The 13,585-nt window shown below is 39.2% G+C and overlaps 1 protein-coding gene across 1 annotated transcript in view; it reads left to right on the top strand.

The window, feature by feature from the left end:
• Nucleotides 1-33: 33 nt before the first annotated feature.
• Nucleotides 34-13,585, top strand: part of LOC106110066 (E3 ubiquitin-protein ligase MYCBP2-like) — an 18,379-nt gene continuing 4,827 nt past the window's right edge. The window contains exons 1-25 of the mRNA XM_013291751.1: nucleotides 34-119; nucleotides 1,835-1,950; nucleotides 2,068-2,326; nucleotides 2,477-2,623; nucleotides 2,930-3,136; nucleotides 3,626-3,949; nucleotides 4,020-4,196; nucleotides 4,397-4,672; nucleotides 4,755-4,886; nucleotides 5,086-5,235; nucleotides 5,377-5,529; nucleotides 5,751-5,862; nucleotides 6,168-6,327; nucleotides 6,632-6,783; nucleotides 7,355-7,570; nucleotides 7,772-7,947; nucleotides 9,174-9,396; nucleotides 9,639-10,131; nucleotides 10,381-10,547; nucleotides 11,018-11,202; nucleotides 11,278-12,027; nucleotides 12,114-12,275; nucleotides 12,517-12,609; nucleotides 12,876-13,109; nucleotides 13,422-13,562. Of these exons, the coding sequence (XP_013147205.1) occupies nucleotides 1,856-1,950; nucleotides 2,068-2,326; nucleotides 2,477-2,623; nucleotides 2,930-3,136; nucleotides 3,626-3,949; nucleotides 4,020-4,196; nucleotides 4,397-4,672; nucleotides 4,755-4,886; nucleotides 5,086-5,235; nucleotides 5,377-5,529; nucleotides 5,751-5,862; nucleotides 6,168-6,327; nucleotides 6,632-6,783; nucleotides 7,355-7,570; nucleotides 7,772-7,947; nucleotides 9,174-9,396; nucleotides 9,639-10,131; nucleotides 10,381-10,547; nucleotides 11,018-11,202; nucleotides 11,278-12,027; nucleotides 12,114-12,275; nucleotides 12,517-12,609; nucleotides 12,876-13,109; nucleotides 13,422-13,562 (5,184 nt within the window). The 5' untranslated portion in view covers nucleotides 34-119; nucleotides 1,835-1,855. The remainder of the gene's footprint in view (nucleotides 120-1,834; nucleotides 1,951-2,067; nucleotides 2,327-2,476; nucleotides 2,624-2,929; nucleotides 3,137-3,625; nucleotides 3,950-4,019; nucleotides 4,197-4,396; nucleotides 4,673-4,754; nucleotides 4,887-5,085; nucleotides 5,236-5,376; nucleotides 5,530-5,750; nucleotides 5,863-6,167; nucleotides 6,328-6,631; nucleotides 6,784-7,354; nucleotides 7,571-7,771; nucleotides 7,948-9,173; nucleotides 9,397-9,638; nucleotides 10,132-10,380; nucleotides 10,548-11,017; nucleotides 11,203-11,277; nucleotides 12,028-12,113; nucleotides 12,276-12,516; nucleotides 12,610-12,875; nucleotides 13,110-13,421; nucleotides 13,563-13,585) is intronic.

Below are 13,585 nucleotides of genomic sequence, written 5' to 3'. Positions count from 1 at the left end.
TTTATTTTCGCATTGTGCTCTTTGCGTTACTGTGGAAAGCATCGAAGATTGACGAAGTTTAAAAGGATTTAAATCAAATAATGACGCTTAATACCATCATGTGTTTACTGTTTATGGAGGTAAGTAATTATGCTCATATATAATTTAGTTGATGTTTGAAAATAATTTGTTCTCTTACATACGATGGATCAGCCATCACCGAACGGAAAAAATACTAAGAGAACATTCCAGATTTATTGTTTATTATGCGTTTGTGATGTTATTTTAACAATGCTGTGCGGCTTTAGCTTTTTTTCGATTTTTTTTACTTGTATTTAGTCTATGGTGGCCTCAGAAAATATCGGTATGTGAAAAACGTAATGAACTGTTTTTTTGGTCAGCAGCGAGTTTTCAATACAGGCGATTAACTCTTAGAAACATTTGTATGTGTTTTGTTTAATTTGCGCAGAGAATAGGTGAATTAAATTGTTTGAATTTTTGTTTTAAATGGTAATTTAAGCTTTATTTTCTTATATTACCAGTGTAGTTATGAAGAAGCAAGGAAATAAATATTTTAATCAAGTGTTCCTTAAGTTTTTTACCTATTTACCATGACATGGGCGTGATGTGCTATTGCTGTGTATTTTTAATGATGGGACTTGAAGGAAGATGAAAGAAGCTTTCTTTCATTTTTTCTTATATTTTAGAACAGGATAACAAGCAATATAAGTTATACATCGAGAGTTTGGCGCTAATCGAGAATTGATTTCTGAAATGTCATTTTACAACTGACAACACTGGTAAAATTTACTCGAACTAAAGATCTTGAAGGAATTTTTTGCCTCACTTTTGTGTCCTGGATTTGGAATCTATATTTCGATATTACAACGTTCTGTTTAGTTTTACTCACATACCGTATGACTTTAAAATAAATGACTGTCAAACAAGGACCCTCTTACAAAAACAAGTACGTCCCATGAAAGCGGCGCTGCTATCGGTTGGTTCTGTCAGAAAATATGTTAAACCTACTTGGACATGCAATGTGACATATCAGGAGAGCGCTAGTGAGCTATCATAATTTAGTTTCACTTATGCTCACCGGTTTAGATACCTTATCGGTCTATACCTTACCTAGGTCGTTTCGAGATTTTCACTTTGACATTTTGACGACTCACGTCCATAGAGTATCGAATTCATTTTATATAAATATTAACATCGTACTTATTTATGGGTATCACAGAAACGAATGTACAGGCATAACGATCAGTAATGAACTATCGAAAATGGGTTCGACAAAACAAATCGAATAAAGAAATATGTCCTGAGTTTTGGAAATCCCTACTGTATTTTGTATTTACGTAGTTATTTGGCTATCATATTTACCTGTAAAACAATTTCATACCTTTCCTTGGGTTTAAGGTTCTTTATTTCTTTTTGAATGAAGTAATAATGGAAAGAAACAATTTTAAAATAATAATACCCTAACTATCGATTCGCCCGTTAACTCGCAGTGTTAACTTTGACATCCAGACTCGAGTTGGTTGCAAAAAGAAAGCCCAAAAGAAAAGCTTTCGTTTCGAAAAGTAGCAATTGTGCTATTGCATAGCCTATTTTATAGTAATTATTTTAGTAGTTTTAGAGTTATCCTAGCGGATCAATAAGCATCTTAGTATTTCGAAGTATAGTTTGTACAACAAATTTCTACGAGGTGAGGCAGATACCTCCCCATGCCCAACACATAATACATGCACTTTAAAATTTGCTTACAAATTTAAATTTAGTCGGATTTATTTTAGTCATCGAAAGCGATGTGCATAAGCTGTGCATATTTACTATACATTAGCCAATTTTTCAGGACTAGTGGCCAGGCATCATCATGGCTTGCTCCAAGCTACAAATATCGGAGCTGTCCTCCATGGACCCAGAAAATTATGAGAAATTCTTTCGTGCAATACAATGGGTTCCAAATAGGTAATCTTTATGCATTATTTGTTAGCTGGTGTTGGAGAAACATATAAATTGTGCTCTGCTTCTTAGTGACTTAAGTTAAAGGTGGGTTAATAATTTAATCATACATGTGGTAAACAGGAAATTGGATAAAAAATCCCATAAAAAGATCTCAAAAAAGGAAAGATTGAGGAGAATTAAAGCGACCGGCTCTGTGGGTATTTGCATCGCACCCGTACTGCTGCGGAATGCGTCACATTTCGCAGTCTACGCCACAGTCCGCAAGTCTATACTCATCCGATCTGGACAACTGCGTTCAGTAACTACTGAAACACCCGAAAACAGCGATAATGAAGAACCATCCTGCAGTCATCACCATTCTCAGCCGAGAGTGCCAAAGGTATTGTAACTTAAATACATTTTAAAATACCATACGTTTTACATTCAAGCAACTACAATGGATTCGTTTTAATTACAGTCGATTATTGTTCACCTAATTAACAAAAAAAGCCGTAACTCTTTACTAAAGATCAAACCTTTTTTGTTTCAGATCACAGGCATTGGTCTGCGCATGGTTTTCACTCTGATTTCCGAATCCAGATTCACAAATGTAAGTTTCTGCGAGAAATCACTAACAGCTTTGTTGGATGTATTACAAGGACATACCCCGGAAGAGATGACTCAAGAGCCCCATGAGGTAAATGAATGCGTTCATTAAATAATAAATGTAATAAAACATTCTTGTGTGATTTCAAAAAGAATTGTTCAGGACAATACGCCTACTGATTATTATATTATATACATTTTTGAATACGCCACAAAATAGCAGAGGACATTTTTCTGCAGCTGCCCTGCCCTAGGTCTTTCCCTCTTCTTCGCTGGCGATATCCATGATACAACACTGAATAGATTAAGATGGCGGCCATCTCAAAATGGCACATTACCTATTTATTTCAAGATAATGATTTTAAGAATGAAGACTTATATATAGTTTATGTTGTAGATGATTTCACTATTACATTCAATACTGGCTGAGTTGTCCAGCGGCATCGGCCCGACCGGAAGAATTGACGTGCCGACTAACTACACCTCGCAAAGCAGTTCTTGTTTAATAGCACTTTCAGTTGCCAAGGGGGAAGCGGAGCTGATACTGAATGCTATAGCTACCTTGATTATGGTCCCTAAACCTTTGGCTGAACAATATATACAGGTAAACAAACACGTGAATATAACAAACGTTAAATACAAATAATCAAGGCAGTTTTATTTATCACTAGTTGTTGCCCGCGACTTCGTACATGCAATATTAAGATAAGAAATTAGCCAAAATATGCCCGTCTATGTCAGCTACCCTTCAGTGAAAGTCCGGTCGAAATCGGCCTAGCCGTTTCGGAGGTTGCCGGGAATTAACGCGGTTTGCGGACAGACAGACAGACAGACAAAATTTTTTAATGCGATTTTCGTTATCAGCAACGCAAATACGTCGTGTTCCCGAATTCCGGATTTTTTTTTGATATTACAAACAGATACTCCAAATTTATTTTATCTATAGATGAAGATTATTTTTCGGTGCACAATTTTTTCAAAGTGTACTTGGAGGAATGAATTCCTTGTGTTAAACATTAAGTTTTTAAAAATATCTTATAACAGCTATAGTATATATTGGGATAAGTACAATTATAATATTCGATCATTTTAGGTACCTTCTAATTTGATCACTCTGCAAAGAAGCGTACAGTCAGTGATACTTGGTGAATCCTCGCGGAATCAGTGGATTAATTTCGGAGTGCCCCATCAAAGCCTCGTGTCAAGTTTCTCAGTGGATTTACCTTGCATGATGTCAGGGCCCGGGGAACTCATAGTCCGTGCCCTGGCCTCGGACGGATGCTATCTCTATTTGTACACCGCAAAAGGACTCATTAAAATTGGATCTGGATACGGCAGCTCCATAAGACAGCATGTCTATCAATCTAAATATGATTTCTTCAACGGTGACCGCCACGGATGGCTGGGACATTGTCAGGTACAAATCGCTTCTTTTTTTTATATACATATCTTATGTTTTGTGGCATTTAGATTTATTTTTTTTACAGAATAAACTATATGTGAGGATTGGAAGAAAAAAACCAGAGGTGTACGAAGTGAATAAAGAAACCTTAGAAGTTATAAGGATACTTCGACTTGATCCTGGAATACCCGGCACCCCCGAGCCGAAGTGTGCCGTGTTTACGGACGGCTATCAACTGGGACTTATCCTACTTACTACTTATGTAAGTGCGGTTTTATACTTATCGTCTTCCTCTTTGACACAGTATGTACTATTACATACGTCTCTATCAAGGTTCATACTTAAATTTACCCTACATATGTATCATTGTTCACGCAATCCATTATTACTTTCTTAAGACATCCTCTATCTTTCTAGCCTATTATATTACCTTTCTTCTTTATAACATAATGTTTTTTTAAGGACAATCTTACCGTCAAAATGTACGACGTAAATGAACAACCTGAGCAAAATAATGAATCCCCTATCGTGCTGACTTCTCGGAAAGACTTCAATGTACATCTGTTGAGGCAAAGGACTATAGCACTGGGACGTCCGCCGTTTGACGACGGCATGTCAAGGAGGCCTGGTGACTTTGACACGCCAGTACTGATGCAATTCGACGATAATGTTCGCGATCCCTTGAGGGGTATCTGCGTCGGTCAAGACTTCGGTTTGTTGACAACTGCTTCTGGAAAGGTTAATGTCAACCTTAACTGAAGAACAGCTGAACTAATTGGTAGTTATAAGTGATTCAAAAATTATGTTGTTTTACAATTAGGTGTACTACACTGGTAAAGGCACAAGCCTGGGATACAAGATGGCGTCCCCACACATTGGACGATGGACTCTCATGAAGGAGACATTATTCAACAGGCACGAACCCAACGTGAAGAAGTGTAAAGTTGTTCAGGTAAGTATTATAAAGCTATCGTAAAATTTTAATATATTACAAGAATTCCACACAGTAGATAACTGAACAATTATATCAACACTGACAAGCTCCGTAGAGTACTCTTTTAAAAATGACAGCTAAAGCTGGCATACCAGCAACTGGCACGTGTATTGGCCTAAAGATGAGATCAAACGTATAAAACAAATGTTTCACACAGACTGCGGTCGGACACGAGGGATGCCATGCCATCCTTGTCCTGGACAACGGCAGTGTTCTGTTCACGGGCATCGCTAGACGCGGCGAAGACGGCGACAGCGAGAAACCACGCCGCAACCCCAAACCTACGCGCCCCAAGAAAATAACTAAGGTAATATCAATTTAATAAAAATTAAAGTAAAACGGAAATACAAGCATTTGTGTTATTTTTTTAATAATTCGACGAAATAACATTTTATAGTCATTCTGTGCCACTTTTACAGGTATTGATAAATGTTTTCTAAATGTCTAGGTGGAGGGTCATCATATCGTGTACGCGGCATGTAACTACGGTTCGACCGCTCTTTTGACTCGTCAAGGCCTATTGTTTATGTTCGGAAAGGACACGCAGCATTGCGACGAGTCGGGTTTGGTGACAGGCCTCAGGCACGAGAGAATCATACAAGTAAATAATTATCCTCTATTCATCATTACAGTTATCTATCCAACAAGATAGAAGCCCGCTACACACGTTTCATTTTAACCGATATATACAGTTAAAATGCAGAACGTGTGAAGCAGGCTTAACTCACTGGTAGTGAATTAAAACACCTTTACTTTTTAAATGAAATAGTTAACTTAACAGAGACATAATGTATTAGTAATTTGTGTTGTTTAATACTTCAGGTAGCGCTCGGTAAAGCGCATGCCGTTGCGTTAACAAACTTCGGACAAGTCTATACTTTCGGTATAAACAATAAGAGCCAATGCGGCAGGGAATTCGGCTACGGTAAGGAAAGTAAGTACAACTTACCAATCTTGGTTTTGTCATTAATTATTTTTCTGTTAAAATTAAAGCCGAAAAGTTTGAACTTAATATTCTTTACTAATACACTACACGAATTCACAAATTTTGTATTAAAACATATTTCATCTCAGGATTACAAAAATAATGAAAGATAAACCAATATATTTTTAAACAAACTAGACAATAATTACGTTTCAATAGCAATACTGTCTGGATTTGAGAAATCTGTTTTTCATTGGTTATTTACTGAATCTGTCTTAGTTTTAGGATGTGCTACATTTTCTACATTATTATAGAATACCACCCACGGCGTACTCGCAAGGAGGAGGTGCAGACGTGCCCTGGCGAGCACACCTTCGCCACCGATTACTGTCGCGTGTGCACTGTCTGCCGGCGCTGTACTGGCTTGGAAAACGAGTGCTGTTGCGGACCCATACCATCGCGTGTACCCGGAGAGTAAGTTACATAGACACAATATACATGTTAAAATACATTACCTTACAAAAGATCCTGTAATTGATTTATTAGAGTATCATGGTAACAACAAACTTTAAATTTCATCAAAACCAATAAGAATGCTTCAAATAGTTGGTAACAGCAATATCAAGTGTATAATAAAACTAATAGTTGCGTCGTTCAGAGTTGAGTTGACCAAAAAATGCAGTCATATCCCGATCGCTTGAAGTACTAGATGTCATACTTTACTAGATAAAACCAAATCTTTTCAAGTTATGTAATAAATGTAAACGTTTAAAACTAGATACTGCAGGGCATGCATTTGCGGCGAAGGCGACAGCAGTTGCTCAACTTGCGGTGTCTGTCGCAAATGTGCTCGCGTCGCCAAAACACCGCGCACACCGAAGGCGGATGTAGACGAAGCCATTGAAGTCGATCCCCCCGAACAGAAATCTGGTATTTTTTACTCGATTACAAAATGACAGATACTAATTATTATACGGAGGTATTTTTATTATCAGCTAGCTTTCGACGGCAGCATTCCGGATAATTTTAAAAAAAAATTAAAACAAGTAGCCTATGTGTTCATCCAGACCAGACTAAGACTATCCTTTATATCTATGGCAAGTTTCATCGAGATCCGTTTAGCCTTTCAGGCTACAAACTCAAAGATCCTTCATACAAACTTTCGCATATTAATAAAGTAAGTTGCCAAAATAAGCGGCCACCTGAATACGCTTAAATAGCGAAGCGATTTGCACATATACATCCGCAATTGCAGATGTGTTTACCTTTGATCTACGTAAGAGGGGACACACAAAAAGAGGATATTTCATCTTCCTTTGAGGTCCCCGTCGAAAAGATACAATCTGATGAAATGACTTCAATGAATTTCAAGCATGTGTTTTGTGTGGTCGTTGTATTGTAAAGGGGGAGCCGGCATTGATGCTGGTGTCTACCACTGTTAAGTACTAATCACAGATCCTTGTGCTGTGAACTGGATATAATGTTAAGTGTCAATAAATAGTACCAGAGAGCGAGGAGATGAGCAAAGCGATGGAGTACGAGATGGCGAGCGCTGGTCCGAGTAACGAGGTGGAGGTAGACCGTGGCGAGAGGAGTGACAGGGACGCAGCTGTGAAGCTGAACAGTCTGCCGCCGGCGCGCATCGCCGTGCCCGGAGGACATCGTGTCGTCGCTATCGCCTGTGGCTTACACCACACGGTGCTGCTATCGCAGAATGGTAATAAAATTTATTAGAAAAGATAAAATGTAACAAACCTACTAGTGTCAAAACAAGACCATCTTTGTAAGTCTGACTTAAAACAGACAAGTTTGTTGCAGTCTGTATCCTTATGTCAGCTGTAATGGACCAAAAATTATGTTTTTTTGGAATTCATTAGTGCCAGCAATAGGTATTTAAATTGACCTTGTTTGTAAACAGGTGAAGTGCTGACGTTCGGGTCCAACCAGATGGGTCAACTTGGCGCTGGTGACGTTGCGCCGCATCACCGCATCGTGCGGCTGCGGTCGCTGCGCGCGTTCGCTGTCGCTGCCGGCAGCAACCACACCGCCGTCGTGTCGCGAGACGGCGAACTCTATACTTTCGGCTATCATCAGGTGCCTACATACGGATAATAACGTATCGCACGCTAAACGCAGTACTAGCCCAACTCTAAGTTCATCATCATCACCAGCTCATTATATATCCCCATTGAGGGGCTCGTAGTCTACCCCAACTTAGGGGTTACTAGGCTAGTCAACCACGCTAGCCCACTGCCTGTTGATTGATTTTACACATACATTTGAATTTCTTCGCTGATATGTGCAGGTTGCATCGCGATGTTTCCCTTCACCGTAAGAACGTCGTGTAAATTATGTACATACTAGCTTTCGCCCGCGACTGCGTCCACGCGGTATTAAAAAAACCTAAACCAAGTAACCTATATGTTCTTCCAGACTACCCTCTACATGTATACCAAAATTCATTGAGATCCGTTCAGCAGTTTAAAGCTAGTGCATAAATATTTGGTATGACTTACATATGTTCTTGGTACAGTTACATATAATATTTGTTCCTATTTTTTTGTTATTTATTTTTTGTTTGTTGTTGATATTTTATGTACAAAGTTATTTGTTTGAACTTTTTTGTGATAATAAATTTTTTATGTTATTATTTTTTTTTATTTCATATTCAATCCGGTTGTGAGCTTTTCATATGAAGTTAACTTTTATTTTGTTAAATAAAATTCGTTACTACTGATGAAATTTTTTTAAAATTAAGAGAAAATACGTATTTAAATAAATACGTAAGAAAAAGGCAAGATGGCAAGGGTAAAGGATGGCCTGTGATTCATCAAAAGAAACGCAAAAATAATTTTTAAGACTAATGTCTATAAATACAGAAAATATAAAAGTACATTTGGTGAAATAATTTTGTAAAAAAAAAACTGCTTAAAGCATTTGTCGATATTTGTCTACGGAACATTTGTAGAAAGGCGCAATACACGAACGTGTTAGTAGTAAATTTTAAACGCTAGTAAATATCGACCTATTTCAGCTTAATGTTATATAAAATAGATAACCTACCTAGTTTTGGTAGCGGTATTGGATAATCTTACTAATAATAAGGACTTAGCTGACAATCTTAGCGAATTGCATCTAAAGTGTATCACCATTGGGCCTACGTTCAGCAGTGGGAGACCTTAGATCGACAATGATGTTGACACTGGTCTAAGATGATGATGAAAAGCTTTAAGTGATCTCAGAGGTGTAATCTTTTCGTGGTTTCATCTACTCGTTCTATCATGAAGTTTTAATAGTGCGAATGTAATTTGTGCAAACAGAAAGGGTCACTGGGACGTCAACAGCCAGAGGAGCCCCAGCGTCAGGAGCGCGGGGTTTGGTACGCAACTCCTGGCCGCGTCTCACGTATCGGGCCCCGCGACACCTCTAAAGCTCTTTGGGTCTCCGCGTGCGGCGACCAGACCTTCGTCCAACTCACTCAGTCCGTTGTTAAGACAGATTCTCTCTTTAGTTCGACGATAACTGCTAATGGCAACAATATTGGTATGTATTTAACCTGTGCCGTTGATTTATCACCGTCAAATTACTTGTAAATATGGCGCCTGAAAATTGGGAATAGCAAATGTATTATAATGTCGAATACGTGCTATTCGAAGAGATTTATTACTATATGTTTTTTTTTGCCATCTCATGATCTAAACTAACCTGAAAGTAACTTTTTAAAGATTTATTCATTAAATTTCTTACTTTAATAACTAAAGGAGTTTATTACTCTTGTCATACAGTGATCCTGCCCAATCGACCAGAGCACACATTCAAATGCATCACCATAAATAAAGTGGATGGATCTTGCAACGCGTGGACTGGATCTGAGCAATTCGAGTTTGTGAACAGTGTCGCATGCCTGGACCCCCTGTACGATGTACTCTGGAGCTACCAGCCGGCAACGAGAGTCATGAAGTGCTTCAACATTCTCGCCTTCGATGCCAACAAACTGCAGCGTTGCTATAACGATCCGGATGCGACAACCGAAAATGAAAATCAATACCCTAATTTCGGCATTATGAAGCGTTTAGAAGACTTCAAAGATCTGACGACTTTCGATGAGTGTCGTACTAATGAGGAGAAACCAACAGAAAATTTAACACGAACCAACTTGTCCGTGTTACACCACGACCTTGCTATACCCAACGTTGCTGGCTGTCAAGTAACAAGGATGCATGCGGCATTGCTTCTCTTGGGCTGTTTGGACACTCTTACATATGCTCATGATAATAAGTAAGTATTTCACTTAAAATAAAACTTAACTTGCAACGTATAAGTTTCATAATTTTCACAGGTGCTTTAAACATGTAGCTTCAATTCTACTGGATTTCACTAAGATGTACTACTTACGTATTTGAGCTGACAACCTATCACTTAAAATAAACTACAAAGTAGTTATACTGTATACTACTGTGGGTAAAAACATTAAAAAAAAGCAATCAATGAAGCTGCTTTATGTAAACTCGATTGTGTGTGAACCAGGCTCACAATAACGGAATACAAACCCGACAGCATGTCAATGGGCGCGCCGCCATTGCTGGAAGACTTCCTGATGGTGAACCGGTTCGCTGGTCACGGCGGCGGCTGGGGATACTCCGAAGATGCAGTAGAAGCTGTACGCTTCATGTGCGATACGGATATTTTATTAGGTTAGTATGTTCACATTATGCTAGTGGTCGCATATGTTTGACATTCAATCAGATCGTTTTAAAGGATCAAGTTGGTTATAAAGCGATTCTGATTATAAATAAGGTCTTATTTCTACCAATGGATGACCGCTATAAGTTTAAATACACCTAGTCTCCAAAAAGTACTCACAATACTAGAGGTTCCAAACAAAGGCTTGAAGTAGAAGATGTTACGCCGCATTTCTTCATTTTTAAAAAGTAAATTTAGAACTCGCATTTAGAACGAGAACTTTCCAATGTGCACAGAATTCTTATACTCCTAGCGGATGTCAATGTGTATTATACAAAATGCATCAGCACGACTATTAGCGCGACCAGCACCGAGTAGACTTTTGCTGGAAAGGGGATCCAAATCTTTTTTTATGCATTGATCTAGATTTTTCATTTAGATTTTAAATTGGATTTTTTTTAAGTCAGAATAATTTGCGCAGGTGGATATGGATTATACGGAGGTCGTGGCGATTACACGGCATCGATCAAGTTGTTTGACATTGGAAGGCAAGGGGGTGAGCAAGAAGGGGATGGGGAGCTCGTTGCTGAAAGCGATGAGGTCGTGTACGAATGCGCACCCCAGGATCGCTTCCCCGTTTTGTTTGATTCTCCAGTATCTATATCGGTGAGTTAATTGCTTGAATACGAAGCATTAGTCTAAGTGTGTTTGTATGCACTCTATATTATTTTATAATTGTAGGCTAATCGATGGTACGTGGCTTGGGCTAGCGTCAGTGGATCTTCTTCTGACTGCGGCTCCTCGGGCCAATCGATGGTCATTAATGATGAAATCGCCTTCCAATTCAAATCATCTAAAATGTCCAACAATGGCACGGACGTGAATGCGGGACAAATACCTTGTCTCCTGTACACTGTTCTAGGTAGCAATGCTTTGGCGCTCCGACAAAAACAAAGACGTGAGCCAGTAGTTGTTTTATCAAAGAACATTTCTCGTAAAGTCACCGTCGGATGCTTTAAATCCCTGATAATGGTAATGGAATGGTGCTGGAAGGCATTCAGAGATATGGTTGAGTCAACAAACGGATTAGTCCCCATAAATTTTCAAAAACTAAGTGCGATGAAACAGCAAAAAAGATTGGTGTTTATTATAAGCTCCTGCATGAGACTTGTAAGATCTTATATAAATGAAATTTTCCCAAACACTAGTAAAAAGAGGAATTCTTATGAGTGCTCATCATATTCCGAGGCTATCGGTGACTTACGCAACTTCCTCCAGAGTATAATGGCACAGCAAGTACCCATTTGTGCACCGTTGCCGCGGCGCTCCGGCAGGCGAGGTTATAGAGCTTGCTACGTTCAGTTTTCTTTGGAATTGACACACTCTGTGCTTAAAGAGGCTCACGACACGGTCACTTCGTGCTTCCACGCGTTTTATCCAACGCCTACACTCAAATGGAACCATTTGTGCTCCCGGCTGATTTATGTTAAGGTATTATATTCCATTATTTTTGTTATACTCATATGTACTTGAAAGGGACATGATAGTGTCTACAGTAAGTATAATTGCTGCAACAGGAGGGGAAAGTACCTATGGCCAGCGTGATGGAGCTGTCGTCAACGTGCGCGGCGCTGTGCAGCTCTAACAACTTGCTAGATGTGCTGCAGTACATCGTGGGGGTCACGCAGAGTTTCCTGCACGCAGAAGACAAACGCCGCGCTGAACGCTCCGACGCCAAGGTAGGATCTGATCTGAGTATTGCCTTATTCTAGGTTTGCAGGGTAGATTAACTATTTGTAGACTATCCATGTTGATAGTATCTCAACAGATATACGGAGCACGAATAAAAACATATGTTTTAAGAGGTTTCTGTAATAACAAAATAAACATACTCATATTTCCAAATGGTCGGTCAAACTCATAATTTTACCAAAAAAATAATTTTGCATTATTAGTAATCATACTATTTTTTTTTTGTAGATGGCGAAGGACAGCCAGTCTAACCCTGGTCCATCGTCGCGTTCCACGTTCTCTCAGAATCCGCCTCCTGTGCCGCCTAGATCAAACAATACAGTATGTTACTTTTGAAACCTAATCAATGCGTACATTACAAGATCATATGAGTTTAGATTTTGACGTTATAGAAAAAATCAAAGATTATACGCAGTTCTTATTATCGAAATTAATATTTATAATAATAATTTAAAAATTACGATATTGTGTAAATAGTTTCTCACTTTAGTAAAAAGTGCCAACATTCATTACAAACTCTGAAGTAGTTATAATCGTTGGTGGCGCCATGAACATTTCATACGCTCATGCAGTTCTTTGTTACATAGAGCCAAGAGGAAAGTGAGCCGCAGCCGCCATATGTGGACTGGCATTTGATGGACGCAATGCCCCGTCTGTTGGACATGGTCCTGATACCAGTGAAGCAGCGGATGACGACACGGCCGTGCCCCAAGCCCCACGACCACGGCGAGGCCGCGGCCCACCAGCGCCTGGCCGAATACTGCTGCAAATTCTTAGTGCGGATAGTCGCTGAACTAGCGCAGTGTACTAACGATGCCAGGGTGAATATTAAATTACATTATTACAAGTCAAGTAAACATTTCCATCCAACACTATATGTACAGTGAAATCATTATTTTGTAGTCGGAACCATAGAACCAATTTTCAAAACTTTCATATACATTTATGCAGCGAACTGTACTTAAGTTTTAAAGTCTTTTCATTGTCCATGAAGGGAAATCTTGAGCATAGATATCTCACATACTGAATCTATACTGAGGTATCTTTAACGACTCCGATTGCGACCGTTAATCGAAAATATCACCTCAGAAGGAGAAAGAAAGAAAATAACATAAATGTATTTTTTGTTTCAGGACGAACTGGACTCAAATACTGTGAAGCATCTAGTCACCCCGTCGCGCTTTGTTCGCGTGAACCCGAACCGTGCTTGGAACACGGGCAACGGGAGTCCCGATTCCATCGCTTTCATAGTGGACAGACCCGGCGTTATGCTGGTCGGAGCCTGCGTCTACGGCGG

The sequence above is a fragment of the Papilio polytes genome, unplaced genomic scaffold (genome assembly GCF_000836215.1).
Source record: "Papilio polytes unplaced genomic scaffold, Ppol_1.0 DF820889.1, whole genome shotgun sequence".
Taxonomy (NCBI): domain Eukaryota; kingdom Metazoa; phylum Arthropoda; class Insecta; order Lepidoptera; family Papilionidae; genus Papilio; species Papilio polytes.
This window is presented reverse-complemented; position numbering and strand designations above follow the sequence as displayed.